The sequence below is a fragment of the Mus caroli genome, chromosome 19 (genome assembly GCF_900094665.2).
Source record: "Mus caroli chromosome 19, CAROLI_EIJ_v1.1, whole genome shotgun sequence".
Taxonomy (NCBI): domain Eukaryota; kingdom Metazoa; phylum Chordata; class Mammalia; order Rodentia; family Muridae; genus Mus; species Mus caroli.
This window is the reverse complement of record NC_034588.1, coordinates 26793758-26815814: the sequence shown is the minus strand read 5'-3', so window position 1 is coordinate 26815814 and position 22057 is coordinate 26793758. Positions and strand designations below refer to the sequence as shown.

Here is a 22057-nt window from a genome sequence, read left to right as displayed (position 1 = left end):
AACACCTACCATTAAAGGGGTCGTAAGGATCTGAGTGTGGCTCTCCAACTTGTAAAAGCTGGGTATGGTGGCCCTGGAAGGGAGGAAGGGCAGTGCAGAGACAGGCAGGCTCCCAAGGCTTGCTGGCCGGCCAGTGTAGCCAGTTGGTGGTAAGCTCTGGGTTCAGGGAGAGACCTTGCCTCAAAACACGAGGTAGAGATGATTAGAAAGATGGCTTGGTGTTAAGAACACTTGTTGCTCTTGCAGAAGACTCAGGTTTGATCCCAAGCACCCACATGGTGGTTCCACAACCGTACGTAGTTCTAAAAGATCCGATGTTGTCTTATGGCCTTTCTGGGCACTAGGGATGCACATATTGTGCACATATATACATTTAGGTAAAACACTTGTACACATAAAAGAAAGTAAATAAAAATTGTGTGATGAAGAAAGACACCAGCCTTGATTGCTGGCCTATGGATGGATTCATGTCTGCACTAACCTATGCATACACACAAACACACACACACATACACAATTCTTTTAAAAAAGAATAAATTATAATCTACTACCACATTATATGACTTTTGTGGTAGTATATATTCTCAGCCTTTTTGAGCGACAGCAAATCTTTTCCATAAACACGCACTTTTCCCAGTAGCATTTCATGCTTTCATTTTTATTTTTTATATTTTATTGTATTTATTTATTTGTATGTTTATGTGTATTTGTGCACACACACGGCACCTTGTAGAGGGCTGAGAGCAGCTTGAGGGACTGAGCTTTCTCTTCCCATCATGTGTGTCTTAGGGATAAAGCTTAGACCAGCAGCCTTACCTGCAAAGCAATCTTACTGGCTCAGAGTTTTGTTTTGAAAATTGCTTTTTAGGCAAGCCTGATTGCTCATGCCTGTAGTTTCTGCATATGGAAGGTCAAGGTAGGAGAATAAATTCAAAGCCTGATAGGCTCTATGAGTCCCTGCCTGAAAGAAAGAAAGAAAGAAAGAAAGAAAGAAAGAGAGAGAGAGAGAGAGAGAGAGAGAGAGAGAGAGAGAGAGANAGAGAGAGAGAGAGAGAGAGAGAGAGAGAGAGAGAGAGAGAGAGAGAAAGAAAGAAAGAAAGAAAGAAAGAAAAGGGAAAGGAAAGAGGAAAGAAAGAGGAAAAAGGAAAAAGGAAAGGAAAGGAAAGAAAAAAAGAAAAGAAGAAAGAGAGAAAGAGAAAAGAAAGAAAAAAAAATACTATACCAGAGTTGGTGGGACATACTCTTGATTTTAGTGCTTGATCATAGAGGCAGGTAAATTCCAAAACTAGAAAAAAAAATCTTTTTGAAATTTTACTAAATAAACTATTTCTACAAAGACAGATCAGGGTATTTTCTCAGGTTTGTCCTAAAAAAGAAGACTCCATTTCATTTCATACAGAAGGAAACAGGACATTTAAAAAAACTCATTACATATTTTTCCTGTAGTTACAAAAAGTGTTTTTGACATATATGAAAATTTTAAATTAGAAGATGAAAATACTAGAAAATAATCAACAAAAGACATTTTATGTTTGCTTTGGATATCTGTGTGTGTGCTTAAAATATACTACAAATACATTTGTCCTTGACTCTCTTTATTTTCTTCTCTGATGCTGCCTGATCTGAGACTTCCTGACCATTCTTTCTTAAGTCACTTTCCTCTTTTGGGTCACTATCACCTTTAATGTGCTTTGTTCTTAATAGGGTTTTGTTTTGCAACTTAATGAAAGTCATTCCATTTATGTCATATATAATCATTTCTCTCTGAGCACAGGAATTTTTCCTACTTGGTGTGCTGCTATTTAACTTTTGTGACTATTCACTTGAAATAAAAAGTAAGTGGCTCTTTAAAAACAAAGAATTTTAGTAATTACTTGAGTTGAAAAAAGGCTTCATACTCTCTTCTCAAGGAATGAATTACAGTTTTTAGAAGCCTGATAAAATTCATGTTTGAAATTAGGTTAGCCAGTTTAGTGAGACCCTGCTGAGAGGGCTTGGAGAGCGTGACACTGACCTTGCCTGCCTTGTGCAAGGTGCTGGTAGGTTCAGCTGTCCATCTAAAGAGGGAGTGAGGAGAGGAGGGAGGAAGTAACCAACAGATGTACACGTGTGTATATAATAAAAGGTACTATGGGCTGGGGATGTTGGTATTTGCTTTGATGCAGTATGTTAGCAGAAGGATTTCAAAGATCTCATATCAGTGAGAGCTATACAGTGAGACTCTTATCCTTTTTTTTTTAAAGCAGTGTATAGTTATGTGTGCTAGAGTCTAGACTGAATAAGAAGAGAAGTGAGCTGAGTAACGTCATTCATGTCTCTGTTTCCTGTCTGTGGGTCCAGTGTGACTTTCTGTCTCAGATTCCTGCTGACATACTTTGCCTGCTGTGATGGACTGTACCCTCAAACTGTGAGCCAGCCATCCCTCATTTCCTTAAGTTGCTTTTGTTGGGTATTTCTTCACATAACATAGAAAAGGAACTAATAGAGCTTCTAAGAGAGAAAAGAAAACCACTTTGACTAAGTTGATGCCATCAATCACACCATGATGATTTTTAAAGGAATTATCAGTAAAACTATACCTTACAAAGTTTGGTATTTGAGGTCATACAGAGTTAGCTAGTTTGATTGTATTTTTCTCATTCATTCTAATTTATAACAGTACTCTCAAGATTGGTTTATCAGTCTAGAGAGATGGTTCTCAACCTTCTAAATGCTCTGACCCTTTAATACAGTTCCTCATGTCGTGGGTGACCCCAACCGTAAGTTTATTTTTGTTGATACTGCATAACTGTAATGTTGCTACTGTTATGAGTCATTATATAAAATATCTGATACACAGGATGTCTGATAAGCAAATCCTGTGAAAAGGTCGGTTATAGCTCCACCCACCAACCCCTAATAGGTCTCAGCTCACAGGTTGAGAACCACTGGTCTAGAAAAAGAAAATAGAAAAAGCCTGTCTTGGTTACCTGTAATATATAAAATCTTAGCAAAAGTTTTAAAATAACATTTTAAGATTATTTTAACACTAATTAACATTTATTGTCACTGCAACCGTGTTAGCAAGACACTACATACATTGTTGTTCTCATAGCTCTTGAGATCCTTATTAAGAGACTGGAGAGATGATTCACAGGAGAGAAACACGAGTTGCTTTTGCAGAGGCAGGATCCCAGTTCTGCTTCCTGCATCCACATCAGGGAGTTCAATACCAACTTGAACTCCAGTTCTGGGGCATCTAGTACCATTTTCTGGCTTCTTTGGGCTCTGACACACATTACACATGCATACATGTAAGCACTCACATATAAACATAAAATAGAATCCTTAAGAAAGGTAGTTTCTGATTTCATGAACTGTTTTACAAATGGAAATATTGGGTACTAAAAGATTAGTTTACCCAGACTAATTAGTGGCAGGACCTGAGTAGGAATGCAGGTGCTTTGGCTTAACAGTATTTAACCACTGTGCTGTGTTGCAAAGGTGTGGGGATCGAGAAAAGGGAGTCTACTGAGAGACAGACTGGAGAGGGTGTGGTTATAAGGAACGTCAGGGCATAGGGGCTAGAGACCTAGTGTTGTAGGATTGACAGTATTTGTAATAGTATTAAAAATGATAACGCAGGCCAGGCATAGTGGCATATGTTTTTATTTCTAGTAGATGGGAGGACAAGGGAAGTGGATCTCTGAGTTGGAGAAGAGCCTGGTCTACATAGGGAGTTACAGGCTACCCAGAGTTACACAGTGAGACCTTGTCTCAAAAGCCAAACCAACAGCAGTATACATAAAATAACGGTTATGGAAATCTAAAGAAACTAAGTAGTAATTCAGTGATTAATGTTTACATTATCAATTATTTTTAATTTAAGAAATGATATGTATATCTGGTAGCAAAAGCTAAATGGTATAAGAAAGATGTAAAATGTTTCTAAGAAGTCTTGACCTAGGGAGTTGGCTCAGGAGATAAGGTGCTTGTTGATAAATTAAGAACCTCAGCACTCACATAAAAACTAGGAATGGCAATGCTTTCCTGTAATCCCAGTACTGGGAAGCAGAGATGGGAGGATGCTGAGGAGCTCAACAGACCAACCAGTCTAGCCAGTTAGAAAGCTCCAGGTTCAGTAGCCTGTCTTAGAAAATAGGGGAAAGGCAATTGAAAATATACCAGAGGTCAACCTCTGCTCTCCGCATACCTACACACAGGCGTGGCATTTGTATAAATATCTATATTGCACGCACATGCACACTTTACATGGAGACTCTCACCAGCAGTACAGTCTGTTACTGTTTTGAGACCACAGTTGTTTCTTATATCTAACTGGTATCTAATAACCATTTCAAGCATGTTTAAACCTTTTATGGTAGTACTGATAGTTTTACTGTTGCTTTGTGTTTTCGAGTTTCTTCCATTTCATTTATTTCCCTTATTAAAAATGTCAATTAATTCTGAGCTTATGTATTTCTAATGTTGCTGCTTAAGTTCAACCATTACCATTTCTTACTTGTAGTTTCCTAGTTTCATTTTCCTTTGAGTTCATTTTCTGTCCATCAACCATTTAAAAATATATGTTGAGAGAAAATAGTAAGTGCTCTTCGGGCTAGGTGCTTCACTGGCATTTGGGTATATTAAAGAATTTGACCCTGTTCTCTACCATGTCTGCCAAACCACTTCTCCACCCTCCCCACTGACGTCTCATTTATTTAGTATCTGGGTGCTGTGGCTCTAGAGTGGAGGACAGAAGAGGGCAAGCTGGGGAGAGGAGGTTCTCTCAATTTCAATCACATGGGTTCTGGGGATCAAACTTGGGGCATTTGGCTTGACAACAAGCCATCTCACCACCCCCTAAACCCATTTCTCATCTCATGGCCTTTGTACTTGATCTTTTATTTTGAACATATATTACTAATTTTTTTTTGTTGTTATTTTGGTTTGGTTTTGCATGGTTGGCTCCCGCTGTCACTTCCTCAGAGAAATTAATCTTGACTGACTAAGAGTATATAACTTACAACTTATGTATATTTGCTTACTTTGATTTCGTATATCTTTACTACAGCAGTTGTACCAGTTCCTAGCCATACTACCTATGAGTGTCTAATGACGAATGAAAGCATAAATAAGATGAAAAAATGAGTGGGTCTATTTAGAATTTGTTAGTCAAAAAATGAAGTTGAATTCCAGCTGTTTTGTTATTGTTATGTGCAACCAGTTGTTGCAACATCACTTTCCTCCATTGTTTTGAAATACTGTCTTGATGATAACATCCTGGGTGTATTTTGAACTCTCCACTCTGTTGCTGATCTTTATTCATTTGTATTCCTTTAATTTTGTGATTTTAAATTTCTTTTTGTGTGTGTTTAGGAGAGAGGGAGAGAGAGAGTATGCATGCATGTATGTGTGTGGAGGCCGGAGGACAACTTAGGTGTCATCCTCAGGGACAATGTCCCCCTCTTTTGAGGCAGGCCTAGACTAGTGAACACCAAGCCCAGGATTCGCCTTTGTCCGTAATGCTGGGATTACAGGTATATATTGCCCCACCCAGATTTTCTTACCTGGGCTTTCATGGTAAAATTAGGCCCTCAGGTTTGCAAAACAAGCGCTTTTTACTGAGTGAGGAGTCCTCTTCAGACTCTAAAATCCTTTAACATCTGGTAAAATGGGTCCTCCATCAAAACAGGTATTTTACCTGGAGTTACTTTTCTTCTATTTTTCTATAAGCAGTTTTTCTTTTTAGTAACTTGATAGATTGGGCATTTGTAAAAACTCACATTTTAGTCATTTGGCACAAGAAATATATAAGAAAACCATATAAATTACTGGTTTGTAGAGAAGATAAATGGTATTCTTGTTTGTGAAATAAAAGATAAGAAGAAAACCAGTTTGAGCATTAGGTATTTTCTGTAAATATCACAAAATTTAATTGACATATCCTTCTAATGTCAGTTTTGTTGTTAGCTTTTGCTAGGTTCCTACTACTTTGTTAAGACTTGTTACTTTAATCTGGCAAAGGCAAAACTTGAGTTTTCCTGTGTGTCTTTGTGCCATTATCCTAATAGGAGTTTCCTGAATTTATAGTCTACTATTTCAAACTCTTCTAGATATATAGCTTGGTAGATAAAGAGAAGAGCCAGGGCCTGGGAGCTAAGATACCTGCCTGCCTCCTTTGGAACTCATTACTATTCAAGTATCTTTTAGATAATGCAGACGTATTTGGACAGTGAGTTAGTAACTCACTTAGCAATGAGCTTATTTATGTTCTACCTGCACTGAAACCTCTTGAATTATTCCGTGTGGCAAGGAATTGCTCTAAGCAGTAGTAATATGTTTGGGAGAGCTAACTAGAAATCAAACTTGCCAAGGTTGGTAAGGCACTGTTCAGACAGTAGTTTTATATAAAAGTTAACAGCTTTAGGCTTACCAATGTACTTTAAACTCAAGTAAACAAAATGGAGACTTAGATTTAATTTAATCAAAATGTGTGGTTTTCTCTCAACCATAACTTTCTTTCTTTTTGGGGGGGTAGTGGTGGTGGTGGTTCGAGACAGGGTTTCTCTGTATAGCCCTGGCTGTCCTGGAACTCACTCTGTAGACCAGGCTGGTTTTGAACTCAGAAATCTGCCTGGCTCTTTTTTTATTATTAAATTATTCTATGTATTTACATTCCAAAAGTTGCCCCCCTTCCTGGTCCTACCTCCCCGAGTTCTTCACCCTATCCCTTCCTACCTGAGAGGGTGCTTCCCTACCCGGCCGACCCTCCCATTCACCCCTACCAGCATCCCTCTTCCCTGGGGCATCAAGTTTCCACAGGATTAAGTGCATCCTCTCTCACTGAGTCTATACAAGGCAAACCTCTGCTACATATGTGCCTGGGGCCACAAACCAGCCCATGTGTGCTCCTTGTTTTTTGGCTTAGTCTTTGGGAGTTCTGAGGGGGTCCAGGTTAGTTATGCTATTCTTCCTATGGGGTTGCCATCCCCTAACTCTTTCATATTGATCCCCAACCTCAATCCAATGGTTGGCTGTAAGTATATGCATCTGTCTCAGTCAGCTAATGGTAGAGCCACTCAGAGGACAGCCATGCCAGGCTCTTGTCTGTAAGCATAATATAGCATCAGTAATAGGGTCAGGGTTTGGTGTGCACCTATAGGATAGACCCTAAGTTGGGCTGGTCACTGGGTGGCCTTCCTTTCTGTCTGCTCCATTTTTGTTCCTGCATTTCCTTTAAACAGGAACAATTCTGGGTTAAAAATTTTGAAGATAGGTAGGTAGCCCCCTGCCTCAACTGGGAGTCATGTCTATCTGTTGAAGGTGGTCTCTTCCAGTTCTTTCTCCCCACTGTTGGGCATTTTGGCTAACGTCATCCTCATTGAGTCCTAGTAGACTCTCATATCCCAGGACTTTCTAGAGGTTCCCTCTAACCCCTAACCTCCCTGATGCATATTTCGATTCATTCTCCTGGCCCTCTGGGTACCCCTTCTGTCTCTCCCCATACCTGATCCTGCCCCTCCTTTCCAAACCCTTCCCACTCTACTCTCCCACCAGGTTCCTTCCTCTTTCCCTCTGCCTCCCATGACTATTTTGTTCCCCTTGTTAAGTGGGTTTCAGGAATCCACACTTGGGTCTTCTTTCTTGTTAAGTCTCCTACAGTCTGTGAGCTGTATCATGGGTATTTATCTCCTTGTACAAAGCTCACAATGTGTGCTTTGAAAACTTAGAGGATCGTCTGTCTTCAGTTGTGGGCAGTATTTTTATTGATCTGCTGCTGTTTCAATAAATAAGGCATAGAAATGTTTAACTTGAAGGGTCTCTGCAGTAGTCTCTACTGAAGTTGTCTTTGAAGTTTCTAAGATGAATGCCTTCCTTCTCAATCCTTGGCTTTGTTCTTTCTCAGTCCATTTGGAAATTAAAGAGTTTAGATTGCTTACCAATTAAACTTTGCTCTCTGTTTTTGAATTTTTAAGTTACTCCTCAACTCATCTTTTCAGTATTCTTCTTCTGGGTTTTCCTTGATCTGTAGGTAGTTCCTTTAATTGCACCTTTAGAACTACTATTTCTGCATTTATTCTTCTAGATAACATTACTCACTTCCCATGACTTTACTTACCAAAAGATTTCCAGGTCAGTATTTTAAGTCCTCCCTTTCGTTTAAAAAATAACTTATTTCTGTCCATAGAACTTCTTTTTTTCTTTTTGGTTTTTATAGAGACAGGGTTTCTCTGTGTAGCCCTGGCTGTCCAGAAACTCATTCTGTAAACCAGACCGGCCTCAAACTCAGAGATCTACCTGTCTCTGACTTCAGAGTGCTGAGATTAAAGGTGTGCGACACAACTTCCCTGCAGAACTTTTCTAATTAAAATAACTGCTACCTCAAAAGTATTAACTATTTCTAACTCAAATCTTAGTTTTCCATTCTGACTCTCAGCATTTTTTTTAGGTTTTTGTTGGTATTTTCTCATTGTTTCAGCCAGTATATATCAATCATCTTTGATATTTATACTTTTTATTCCATATACACAAATTGTCGTTACGTTCATCGCTGAATCTTTATTGTTTAGTAGATGTCTGATTGAATTTGAATGGATATTACCTCTCTACTTTCCTATCCTAAAAAGTCTTAATTGTGTTAAGTTACAGTTAATGGTCTTGAGAAAAGAGTGACTAGATGCTAGGGAACTTGAGTAAAGTAAGACCTGGGAAGTCTCCCTTTAATTTCCTAGCAAGAAGATTGGGAAGAATGATTCAGTGGAGTATGTGCAGGCAGTTGCCATGTTAGACTGCAGCGTGAATCAAAGGATTAGCAATTTAGGTTCAATTTCCAAGGGGAGTGGCTGCTTTTAATCAGATTTGGACATGATTTTATGCTAAAGGAGTGCTCAGGAGAATTCATGAAATATGGATATTGAAAACCTGTATAACAGTTGGTTTTGGATCAGAGAAATTTTTCACTTGAACATTGACACATGTCTAAATTCAGATAGTTATAGTTTTTCAAAAGTAGAGATGATTGTATATCTTACTGAAGAACTTCCTTTCTGAGTTATAGCGGGTGCTAGGTGAAGCTTTTACCTAATGAGGGCGTTAGAAGTGGCTGTTATGGGGACCAAGAGAGGATGTTAACTACTTTCAAAGAGTAGTCTTTGTCTAGGTTGAACCCATTTTTTTTTAATAACTAAAAAATAAACAACAAGGCTTTGATTTTGATAGTAATGCTTAGTAGTAGAAATATATGAGCAGAGGGACTTTAGGCTAAGATTTAAAAGAAGTTAAATGCATGGGAAATTTGGTCAAGGGAGAGAAGAAATGTGTTAATGCATTTTGAGCTCCAGCTTACTTACGACTAATGAGAAGAAGCTGAGTCCTGTTAGAACAAATGAAAGCAAGGCGAGATCCTAGTTTTCTGGGTGAGCTGAGAATTTCAAGGGAAGTAAAAGTCGTGATGGGGACAACAGGGAAGGAACAGAAGAAAATAGGGAGTAGTTGTGATTACTACTTTCTTACAGAATTGTTTTGTTTTCTGAAAAAAATCTTGGCTATCAAGTAGCTTAAAGATGAAAGCAGTAGTCTCCAAACTTTAAAAAAAAAAAATTAGTGTATATTATTTGTACCAAATGATTGGTTTCACCAAGAAGTTGTCAGGTTTCTAAATTTTTATAAGGTGATCTTTGAAAGAGGGGGAAAACTAGTGTGTGAGCTGTAGCTTGTTTGTATTTATAAATTGCAAGTAAGCATTTCTCCAAGCATTAATAGTACAAAACTTATCTTTTATGAGAGCATTGTGATTTGTTTGTCAAGGTTTGGTTTAATAATTGGGTTGAGATATTTGAAACATCTTTTATGCTAGGTTTATTTGGATACTTGGTTTTAGTGATTAGTGCAGCTCAGAACTCGTAAATATGCATCCATTTAGATGGAAGAAGTACACACCAGCTGCAATGACTATATATTGCTTATCTATAAAATATGCCCAAGTTTTTGTTGAAGTCCCTAGTAAAATTTCTTTCTTTTCTAATTTCATTCAGTTGTTCTTGAAAACTAATACTCAGGTTGTGCTTTGCTGTTAGTCATCATACGCTTCTCCAAATGTATTCTCTCCACCCTTGTATACTCTGCTCTGTGCCCCAGGAGGCTGATTTCTAAGGACTGCATCAACTGGTCTGCCTTGTCCCCTGACTTCTGATTGGGTTCAGCCAACGGAAGGCACTGACAGGAGGACCAAGAGGTAGGAGTATTTATTTTAACATCTTCCTCTTTGCTGGCCTTCAGGTTGTGAGTAAATGTTCAGGCGTTGCGTGGCTCTTCTTTGATTATAAGTTTCTTGGTCTAATAGCTACTCCCCATTCCCTGCTCTTCCTCTTTTAGGCTTAGAGTGGGAATAACTCCTTGTTATGGAGGACCCAGCAACACTTCATCTCTTCCTAGTTTCTCTTAGCCTTGCCTGCACATTTGTAAATAGTCCCTGGATTAAACAACACTCACTGTCTTTTACATGTCCTTTCTTACTATACAACCCTGGATAATAGTTATAGCTATGTTTTAACATTTTTTTTTTAATGAATGAGTTAACAAAGTGAAACTTTTGAGTGTGTGCGTGTTCTCTCCCCCCCCCCCCCCGTGTGTGTGTGTGTGTGTGTGTGTGTGTGTGTGTATACATGCATAGAATTGAACCCAGGGCCTTGTGTATGCTAAATATATTCTCTACTTTTGAGCTGTACTTCCATACACATAGTTGTAGTACTAATGGCATTCACACTGCTGTTTAGTAATATTAAAAAAAAACCCTCAATAATGGAGGCATTTATAAATCTGTTTTTAATAGGTATCTGTGTCTGTTTATCAAGTAAATAGAAAGTATATTTTATTACTTAACATCAGTTTGCTTCTTGTTATTACTTGTTTTAGTCATTGTAAATAGAATTTAGTCTCTGAATTCTGAAATTCAGAATGTATTAGCATAGACATTTTATGTTTTAAAAGAAAAAAACAATGGAAATGATAGTAAAAACTCAGTGAGTCAGCTATAATTATTGCTAAGGTTTTGTGTATAGTTGGCATTATATTGATTTCAAACTACTATCATACTGATTTTATGAAATAATTTTCCTCACAGGAAGAAAATAGCTTGGTTTTGTTTTAAGGGAAGAGTTATTTAAGTGTATTTATGTGGTTCTTGATCATGTGACAGTTTCTGTTTAGAGGTGAGGGGAGATTTATTTATCTTAATTTATAGGACTTTATTCCCTAATAAATAAAAACCAAATAACATGTTTAATCAGGACTCTTACTGTGCACAAATATACATAGATTGGAGTTTAAAATTTTAAATATAGTCATAACTGAAAATGTGAAACAGCTTGGTTTGTATCCTTTCAAAGATGTTTAAACATGCATGTATACACATATGTGTACATACACACAAAAACTTGTATATGTAAGCAATATGTATACTATAGTTTGGGGTCAAAGTATAGCCAATAATGAGAGAAAATTCCCTTATATTCCTGGGCCTTTCCTTCTGGTTGAAAATATATAAGTTTTTAAAATTAGCTTTTTAAAATTTTATTGTCATTTTGACTTCATGTATGTCTGTGTGAGGGTGTCAGATCCTCTGGAACTGGAGTCACAGATAGTTGTGGACTGCCATGTGGGTGCTGGGAATTGAACCTGGTCCTCTGGAAGAGCAGCAGTGCTCTTAGCCACTGAGCCATCTCTCCAGCCTCAATAGATAATTTTGTAATTGAAAAAAATTTTCCATACAGTATATTTTGATCATGTTTTTATTCTTCCCAAATCCTCTCCACCTCCCTATACCCCCAATTTTATGTTTTTCCCCTCCCTTTCTTTTTAAACAAACAAAATCAATAAACACACACACAAAACCCACATAAAAACAGAAGCCAAATATATACACAAAAGATCAGTAATACAAAAAACGCCTAAAGCAAGTTAAGACAAAAAGTGAACAAAAATACCATTGAGTTTGTTTGTGTTGGCCAACTATTCTTGGGCCTGGGGCCTACTCTGAGGTCATAACAAATGCCAGTTGCAGTTCTTGCTTAGGGCTGGTGGGAGCCAGTGTCTAAATTTTCTCCTCAGTGCTTGGATTCTGTCTGAACTGAGCCTGTTTGGGCCTTGTGTGTCCCGCCACAGTCTCTGTGAGTTCATATGTGCTTCAGTCCTGCTGTGTCTGGAAGACAGCTGTTTCCTTGGAGTCATCCATCAACTATTGCTCTTACAGTCTTCCTGCCTCCTATTTTGCATAGGTCCCTGAGTTTTGCCAGGGGTGAGATGTAGACAGTTATTAAGTAAATACTATTTAACACTGTGTGATAAGTAGCATAAAGACAAAGAAACCAGTATAAGGTCACAGAGTGATAGAGGTGTTATTAAACACCACAATTAGAAAACCTTTCAGATTTGGTGGCATCTAAAAGATGGTTAAAATGAGTGGCCTACACATGAGCATCTAGATCTAGGGAAGAGTATTTTAATGGAAGATGGATGGAGTGCAAAGATTCTAAGGGAGCAGGTATGATGGTGTGCTTGAGAATAAATGGGAGACTTTGGCTGGCATGCAGAGAGCAAAGACTTAGAAAAGCAGAAAGGATGCCATTAAGAAGATGATGACCAACCATGTCACACTAGGTCTTATAGATAATAAGAACATCGATGTGTTCTAAGTATGACTGCAAGAGTTGGGAGGAGACAACAAAGTAATGAAATACTCCAAGTTGCTTTTAAAAGTGTTATGCAGTGTATTGATAGAACAGAATGAAAGGAAAAAAAAAATTTGTCGTGAAGCATTTTTAGTAATCTAGGTTAAGAAATTGAACTCATACTCAGCACACATACTTATAGATGGCATTTATTTGTGATGTTTGTAGATTAAATTATTTTATTCAAAACCTTTTTTACACTTGTGAATACATATACAAGTGCCTGGTTCTCTCAGGTGAATTGGTTCTAAGGTTTCGTAATTAATGTAATCTGGGCTATGGAGTTGGCTCAGCAGGTAAAGGTTGTGCTGCCAAGACTAACCAGAGTTCACTCCCTGAAACCTCAATGTGGAAGGAGAGAACCAACTTTCAGTTGTCCTCTGACCTCCATGCGCATGCACACAAACACACACACACACTAATACATAAATGTAAAATTCTGTTAAAAGGTAGAAAGAATGTACTGACACTTGAAACCAGTATTCTTAGCTCTACAGGCATATTGTGGCATGCATGCCCTTCTAAACATACAATGAATGTAAACTTTTAAATTAAAATATTATTTTTTTAAAAGATAACAACTGCCTAAAATAGCAAATGAGATTAGCTCAAATTCTCCATTCTTAGAAAACTAATGTTCTTATCCTATATAAAGCTAAATCAGTTAGTTTTACCTCCTTGTAACAAAAAACCACTAGTACAATAATTCAGTAGAATCTATTCTTGGGATCTAGATGCCAGGGAATGTGATTGATAAGTTATTCTAATTATAGTCATAAATCAATGTATGCACTGTTTAAGAAGGGCAGACTTTAATTGTATCTCATAGTGTAAAAGTTTATGCTTCAGTGACCTTTTTGACAGTTTTTAGGAAAGCAAGGAAATACAACTATTGCCAACATTTAGTTCATATAAGTTCTTTTTTGTATGCCTGGTTGCTTAACAGAGGGAATATGGATTTATTAAAATAAAGTAAGAACACTCAAGAGTGGGAGGAACTCCAAGGGAGGAACATCCCTTATCAATTATTACATAGTATTTTGAGTAATTTTGAGTATTTGAGTGACATGCTTTAAGTGCTAACTTGAATTTGCCATTGTAGAAATAACGTGAAATTTTTAGAAGCTTTGCCATACTCTACAAAGGTAGAAGAGAGATTTTATCTGAATTTTTTTGGAACTTTATTTATTTTTTGTTTGTTTGCTTGCTTGCTTGAGATAGAGTTTCTCTGTGTAGCCCTTGCCATCCTGCAACTCACTCTGTAGACCAGCCTGGCCTCCGTTTCAAAGACCTGCCTACCTCTGCTTCCTAAGTGCTAGGATTAATGGCATGTACCACCACCACCAGGCCTAAATTTTTTTTATAATTACTGTTTATATAATAAATACAGTCCTAAAAATCAGTAGTTGGACTAGGCTTTAAAACTTAGCAAGGTCAGTATAATGCTTTCTTTTCCGGGGTAAATATATTCTTACTGACTTTTTTTTTCCCTTTTTTCTTTTTTTTTTTGGTCAGATCAATCTTAGGGTCATAAGATTTGCTCCCTCAGAACCACACCCTTAGGGCGACTGTAAATGTTTTTAGTCATTTCAGATTCCTTAAGATGATTTGTGAACAGTTAGGCGAACTGCTGAGATACTAATCTTAAGCATTAGACCAGAATCTCAATGAATTAAGAAAAATATTTTAAAAGACACATTTGCATTGAGATTGAAAAGGAATTCTGGAGTTATAAATTCTTTTTACAGTTCAGTCAGAAGTCAAGTTTTACATTGTTCATTCATATTCCTATTAATATTTTCTTTCATTAGTATTGATAAGTAATTAATGTTACAGAATGAGTTAGATCACTTTGTAAAAACACATTAAAACGAACCCTTCATCCATTCATGATCTATTATTGCTAGGCAGCTGATTTCCTTGGGCCTTATAATTCCTTATTCTCAGCCCATATAATTGCTATTTATTATAATACCCCACTTGTTAATTATTTCCCCAAAGTATTTATGTATCAAAAATCTTCTTTCTCAAAATGTTTTTAGATCATTGTACATTTTCTCATACATTAATAAACAATATGACAACTATTTTAAATAAAACTGTCTATTAAACAATTAGTGTTTCAGTCCTTAGTTTGAATGCTACAAGCTTGTATTTTTAAATGTAGAAGAGGTACTGTCCCTCAGTGGATTTTATAAGAAAGAGTTAGAATCTTGTATGGAAAAGATAAAACTCAAACATGGCAAAGAAAGGTTTGAGTAAATGTTTTGTATGTGGACAGCAAAAGAAATTGTACTGAGGTACTAGTTGGAAGGGTGCATTGCCTGTCCAGAAGATTTGACCTTGTGAATTGACTTATTCTTCTCCAAGGCACTTGAGAGAAAAGACAACGATAGCAGTTACATCTAGAGGCTACTATGGATTGGAGGAGGAGAAGGGAACTGCATGTCCTTCAACAAGGCGTCGGTCAACACCTCGAAGTTTGGCAGGTTTGACAAGTGGAGTTTTTGAATCTATAATGGTTCAAGTTTTGAGACAGGAAGAACAGCTGAGAGCAAAAGAAGAAAAAAGGTAAATGTTAACATGTAAACTGTTCAGACTTACCAGAATTACTTTTAAAAAGAATAGCTCCATTACATGCCAATAGCACAGTTTTGGTCCCATTTTAATAGGATTCGGTATTTAGTAGTAGTGCACTGTCAACAAAATATGAATTGTTAATGGATCACAGTGAAATTTGTTTTAAAGTATATCTTAAATTATAAAACAATTATTTCGACTCTATACAAAAATAATTTTTAGAAAAGATTTTCTAATTTTCTAGAAATCTTCTCAGGGGAACTTAAAATGACAGCAATTTTTATATAGACTTGTAGTTTTAGAGTGGAATCTCACCTTTATATTACTACTAACTGTAGAAATAATGACATTTAAGAATGGCGTAGGGGCTGGAATGACGGTTCAATAAGTAGATAAAAGCTCTCGCTCATCTGGTGGAAGACATGTGTGTAATTCCCAAGGACTTACATGGTAGCTCACAGCTCTCTAACTGTAATTCCAGGGAATCAGACACCTTCTTTTGGCCTCTAAAAGTACCAGGCATACACATAATAATACACAGACAGAAAACAACCAGACACATAAAATAAAAAATTAAAGTTTGAAAAATAGAATGACATAAACCCACCTCTGCCATTTCCTCATTTATTAACTTCTTGGCTAACTGCTTGTTTTAGACTCTTCAGGAAGGAGTCTTGTACTCAATTAGTGGGTTCCTTTTGTGCCCAGGAGCATAGAGTGATGACATTATATAAAGTTTTATTTGTAACAAAAGTAAAATAGAGCCCCAAGAGGTAAGTGAAACTCATTTCTGTAATTGAGTAGTGATTGTACACCAAATCAAATCTCACACTGTACTAGGAATCTTTGCTGGTATAATTAGGATTTGCTAGTGCTAGTTGAAGGCAACTTAAACCATTTTGTTGCTCTTATACTAATAAATGTAACTTGCTAATTGTAGGGTTCATACTCAGTCATGATACTTTCAGCAATCTTAACTTTTTTTTTAGCAGTGATTCATTTCAGACACAACTATGTCTGGATACATCTCCACCCCCACCCCCACTTGTACAGAGCCCCAGGGAGTTTTTCTCTATAGGAAATAGGGATTTTTAGAAAGAATTAAAATTAACCTGACAGTAGTGCTTAAATTGATTGGAATGGAATAACCAAAAAAAAAATGGCAGGCTGGTGGAAGACAGTGCCTCTGTTACTAGTTACCAAGAGCAGAGGGAGATGAGCTTGCTCTGAGAAGGCCTAACAGACCTAACCTTATACCTTCCTTGATAGAAGTAGAGCACGGGCACAGCTGGGTGTGGTATCACTTGCCTTTAATCCTAGTACTCAGGACTCAGGCAGGTGGCCCTCTGTGAGTTTGAGGCCAGCCATAAATGACACTATACTTAGAAGGAATTTACTAAGCCAGACTTAGCTCTCAACATGTATAGTCAATTTGTATCCTGAGTCACAGAAAATAAAGTAGTTTGCCCAAAGTCACATAGTATACTACCCTGTGATTTGCAGAAAAGTCAGAATAGCAAAGAAACTAAGTTTAAAAATGAGAAGAAACACAGAATTTGTCCAAAAATAAAGATATTGAGATGATGACAAACATTTAGCATTCAAGTGTGAATATAGAGTGAGAAGCTAGAAGTTTTCTTTCAGCCTTAACATGAATTTATGTGGACTCTTGCCACAAATAAACAGAGGAGAACAAGCCATGCACCCCCACACCCAACTCACATTTATTTTCTTATTTAATTGTAAGAATTCTTTATATACTCAAGATGCAAGTCATTTGCCAGACAGATATGACTGGCAGAGGCTTCTTCAAAACTGTGGCGTGCCTTTCTGTTTCCATTGTATGTCAAGAAGAAAGTTTTACCTTTGATGTTCAGTGGATTTTTTTTAAAAATCTACACTTATTGTGAACTGTATAAAAAAACTATAGACAACTGGGGTTATGACATTTTTTCCTCCAGAAATTTCTAAGTTTATGATTACATTTATTATATAATTGAAGTTAAACTTTTGTGTGTAGTGTGAGAATAGTATAAAACTAATTTTTTTCTTACTGGTAATCAGTTTTACCAATATCAACAAAACCAACCTATTATTTTTCCACTGAATTCTTTGTGCATCTTTATTGAAATAATAGAACAAGTATTTGTGAGTCATTCTGAATTCACTTATATATAAATACATTTAAGCTATTTCTGCTTACTTTGATGACTATTTGACTCTGTTACTGAGTACTATTTGAACTCAACTTTATATTGTAAGCTTTAAAATTAGATAACGTGAGTCTTCCAACTGTACTTTTTATGATTTTCACATTTGTCTGTATTATGATCTTTACTTTTCCATGTAGTTTTAGAATAATTATAAGTTCCTATACAAAAAAAAATCTGAGGGGATTTTGATTAATACTGCACAGGTATTACTGATTAGTTTTTGGTGATTGTTCTCTCTAATTTCTCTCCATAGTATTTTGTATTATAAGTCATTTTAACTTGTAATTATGTAGAAATTTATAATTATGTAGTATAGTGACCTTTATTTCTTAATTCTGTCAGATTACACTTCATCTAGTGTAAAATGTTGCTACATACATGTAATTTTTAATTAGGAAAATTAACTTTTATTGTACCAATTAGCTGGGCATGGTGGTGTGCATGTGTAGCCTCAGCACTTGGAAGAAACTGGTAGGAAGATCAGGAATTCAAGCCATCCTTGGCTGCACTGGGAGTTTGAGGGTCAACATGGTGTGTGTTGGTCTGTGTATGATCCTGTCTCATAAAACCAAATTTGGGCAAGGAGAAGGCTTAGTGGGTCAAGTGCTTGCTGGTGAAGCATTAGGACCTGCGTTTGATCCCTGTTACCTCTATAAAAAGCTGGGTGTGGCAGCACACATCCAGTACTAGGAGGCAGAAACGGGAGGATACCCTGGCTGTGCTACCCAGTCAGTCTAAGCAGTTGGTGAGCTCCAAGCTCAGTGGGAGACACTGTTTCAGGAAGATAAGTTTGAAAGTGATAGAGAAAGTCACATGATATCAATCTCTAATTACACTAAGCACGTACTCCCCTGCACACATCTGCACACACGCATGCATGCACACATTCAGGTACAAACACACACATACACACAAGCTTTTAATTTTTAAAAAGAAAAACAAGAAAGGAAAATTGTAGTATACTAACGACTATAGTGACTCTAGTGATAGTGTTTGTTGTCAGCTGTTTGGGTTGATATAAGCAAAAAAACTCTTCCATTAAATGTGTACTTAGGTAGGATATTTTCCCACTAGCATTTCATGTTTTTATTCAATAAGAGACTCTTTCTCCATAAAATGAGGTGAGGTGCCTGGTTCAATGGCATATGCCTTTAGTTCCAACACTTGAAAAGCAGAGACAGGTGGATCTCTATGAGTTACAGCCCACCCTATTCTACATAGAGAGTTCAAAGACAGAAGGACTGCATAGTGAGACCCTGTATCAGACATATCAAACAAACAAACAAAACCAAAACAACAAATACGATGGAGCCCAGTAAAAGAAAACAGTCAACATTAACTTTGCCTTCACAATTATTCGGGCATATAACATATACACACAAAATAAAATGTGTTGTACATATTAATTGATCAGTTTGGTGTTTGAATATTTTATTAAATACTATAGTGTATACGTCCATTGAGAATGTCACCCTGTAGTTTTCTTTTTTGTTGTTGTCCTTTTATTAGTTTTGATATCAGAGTAAACTGGCTTTGTAAAAATGAATTTGGAAGCATTTCTTCCCTGCTGCTTTATGGAATTGTTTGAGGGAGTAGTTTCTTCTGGTACTCAGGAAGGAGTTATGAAAAATTCTTTTGAAAATATGACATCTCCCATTGAAGGGTTCAACTCAAGCCAAGGAAGGAGCCAAAAGAGTAAAATATATACTTTCTGATCAGTTCTCAGAGGTCTCCATTGACTGAAATAAGAGCACCAAGAAGATGAGGTTGTCTGTAGATAATCTATACAAGAAAGAGTGGGATAAATATAGAGGCAAACAAAAGATACTTGATACAGTATCTTTAAATTGTTCCTATCTAAAATTAATTACAAATGTACAGGTTTACTTCTTACAACTCAGCATTACTGCAGGGCCTTTTTTGATGAATGATATTACCATATATTGAATTGTACAGGTTAGAAATCCGGGATTCATTCTAGAAATGTTCATATTTCTTACATTCATTTTGAATACACCCTAAGATTATGCCAGTTTATTTCCCAAGTATCTTTCATATCTATATTTGTCTTTTGTTTTTTACTTCATCTAGTTTATTTATCTTACTTAACAAAGGAGATTGTTTCTTTATTGGTTTAACAGTATCTGTGCCCTACTCATTCTAGTGTGTTTTACACATTAAACTGTATTGAGGGCTGGGGGTATAACTGAGCTGGTAAATTTATACTTAGCTATCTTTAGGAAAATACCGACAGGACAGCAAGCAGTTTATGCTAATTGTTACAGAGAGGGCCTTATCAATATAAGTCAAAGATTTAGAAAATTGAGTTAGATTTAGTTAAGTTATGGTTGCTAAAATAATCATAGCACTATACCGACCACTTCATTTTATTTCTCATGGTGACCTTGAACCATTAAAGGAAGAATGTATTTTGTAGACCTTATTTATTGAACAAAAAGCTATATGATTTTTTTTTAATTTGTTACAAGAACATATTGGCTCGCCTTACATAAAATCTGTGAATCTAGAATCTAGGGGTGTGTGTGTGTGTGTGTTTTGTTTTAATTTCTTTGTCTTATGGGACAAGTGCTGAGATCTTAGGCATGCACCATCTTACTCAGCCTAGAATATGTTATCATTTAGTAGTTTTGATATCTTATTGTATTAAAAATCCTCTCATGTCTACTTTTTATAAAACTTAATGTTTAGATTGCCAGAAATTATATCCTTGAATATTCATTGTTTCACATACCTGTATGAACTAAATCATCTTTTGATTTGGAAATCACCATAATTAAAGCAGTAAGTAGTTTCTACATGTATGTAAAATAAAATTTCTGACTTTCTAATTTATGTTCAAATTCTCTACCAAAAATAGCAGTGATGTTTGACAGTTATCACCTTGAATCTTTATACCTTTCTACTCTTTTGCTAATTTTTTTTAAGATTTATGTATTTATTTTAGGTATGTAAGTATTCTATCTGCATGTACACCTGCATGCTAGAAGAGGGCATAGGATCACATTATAGAGGGTTGTGAGCCACCATGTGTTTGCTGTGAATTGAACTCAGGACCTCTGGTAGACCAGCCAGTGAGCTGAGCCATCTGAACCACTGAGCCATCTCTCTAGCCTGCCTTTTGCTAATTTCCCATACAAATCCTGACGTTCCAGATCAAATGCCAACAGCTTTATCTGCTCCTAACTATCCACATCTAAGGTGAGGGCATGCGACCAGGTATAGATTTCTTCAGTGAAACTGCTAAGACAAGAGACTATGTATCTTGGCAGAAGTGGTAATAGGAGTTTCTGATTATTCTAGGTTCTCATTTTCAGAGGTGTGAAATACTACTAGTGAAATACTACTAGAAGTCTTAGTTTCCTAGAGAAATACATAAATGTAATTTAGATTACTTTGTGCTTCTTTAGGGCTTCGGTAATTTTCCTACTAAACTTTAAATTCCTTTTTGGTTTTAACGTTGAGATTCTGTTGTTACCAGAGAAGTTAAAAACCTGGCTGATAAATTTGATATGAGTGGTTAATGTTCCTAAAATGTAATATATATTACTTATTTTAAAATGCAAATGCCTTAGCTCCCCTTTGTCATGCCTTCAGTTTGCTTCCATTGTAGTGTTTCCTTAATGGATAATTTTTAATGGAAGCCTCTGTGTTTTTACTGGATTGAAAACTCTTGAAAAGAGAGGTCTCTGTTTTTTCCTCCTTTATAATAAGCATTCACTAAAAGTTTGTAAAACTAGTGATACTTTCAAATGTGATTTTTTTTTTTTAGTAAAGCCACTTACCATTAGCAATGTTCTTTCTAAATTATACATAGCTAAAATAACGAGAATTTCTGTTACTATTTCATACAGTAGCAGGTAAGTGTAAGAAACAGGCCTGTAAGAAAATGAGAGCTTATCTGGAAAAAAAGGCCAGTTGTTTTGTCTGTTTGATTTTTTTTTTTAAATGAGCAATTGTGAGCTTTATGATTCTTAGTCTTTTAATATTTCCCCAAACAGAAGGCTAAGAATCATGAGCTAACATTCAAAACCATGTACTGCTTTCTTTTATTTACTTATAGCAAACCAGTAGCCAACATCAAACTAAACGGAGAGAAACTTAAAGTAATCCCACTAAAATCAGGGACTAGACAAGGCTGCCCGCTCTCTCCCTACCTATTCAATATAGTACTTGAAGTCCTAGACAGAGCAATTAGAAAACAAAAGGAGATCAAAGGAATACAAATTGGAAAGAAAGAAGTCAAAATATCACTATTTGCAGATGATATGATAGTATATATAAGTGACCCCAAAAACTCCACCAGAGAACTCCTAAACCTGATAAACAGCTTCAGTGAAGTAGCTGGATATATCATTAACTCAAACAAATCAGTGGCCTTTCTCTACACAAAGGATAAACAGGCTGAGGGAAAAAAAATAGGGAAAAAACACCCTTCAGAATAGTCACAAATAACATAAAATACCTTGGTGTGACTCTAACTAAGGAAGTGAAAGATCTGTATGATAAAAACTTCAAGTCTCTGAAGAAAGAAAT

General features: G+C 36.4%; 1 protein-coding gene across 5 annotated transcripts in view; it reads left to right on the top strand.

Annotated features, from left to right (window-relative positions):
• The window catches only part of Kiaa2026 (KIAA2026 ortholog), a 94187-nt gene that overhangs the window by 6442 nt on the left and 65688 nt on the right, over positions 1-22057 (top strand). For 4 of the 5 annotated variants that reach the window (XM_029472437.1, XM_029472439.1, XM_021151910.2 and 1 more), the window contains exon 2: positions 15081-15281. The exons of the other annotated variant lie outside the window; for it this stretch is intronic. In XM_029472437.1, coding sequence (XP_029328297.1) covers positions 15081-15281 — 201 coding nt within the window. The remainder of the gene's footprint in view (positions 1-15080; positions 15282-22057) is intronic. 5 annotated transcript variants of the gene reach the window in all.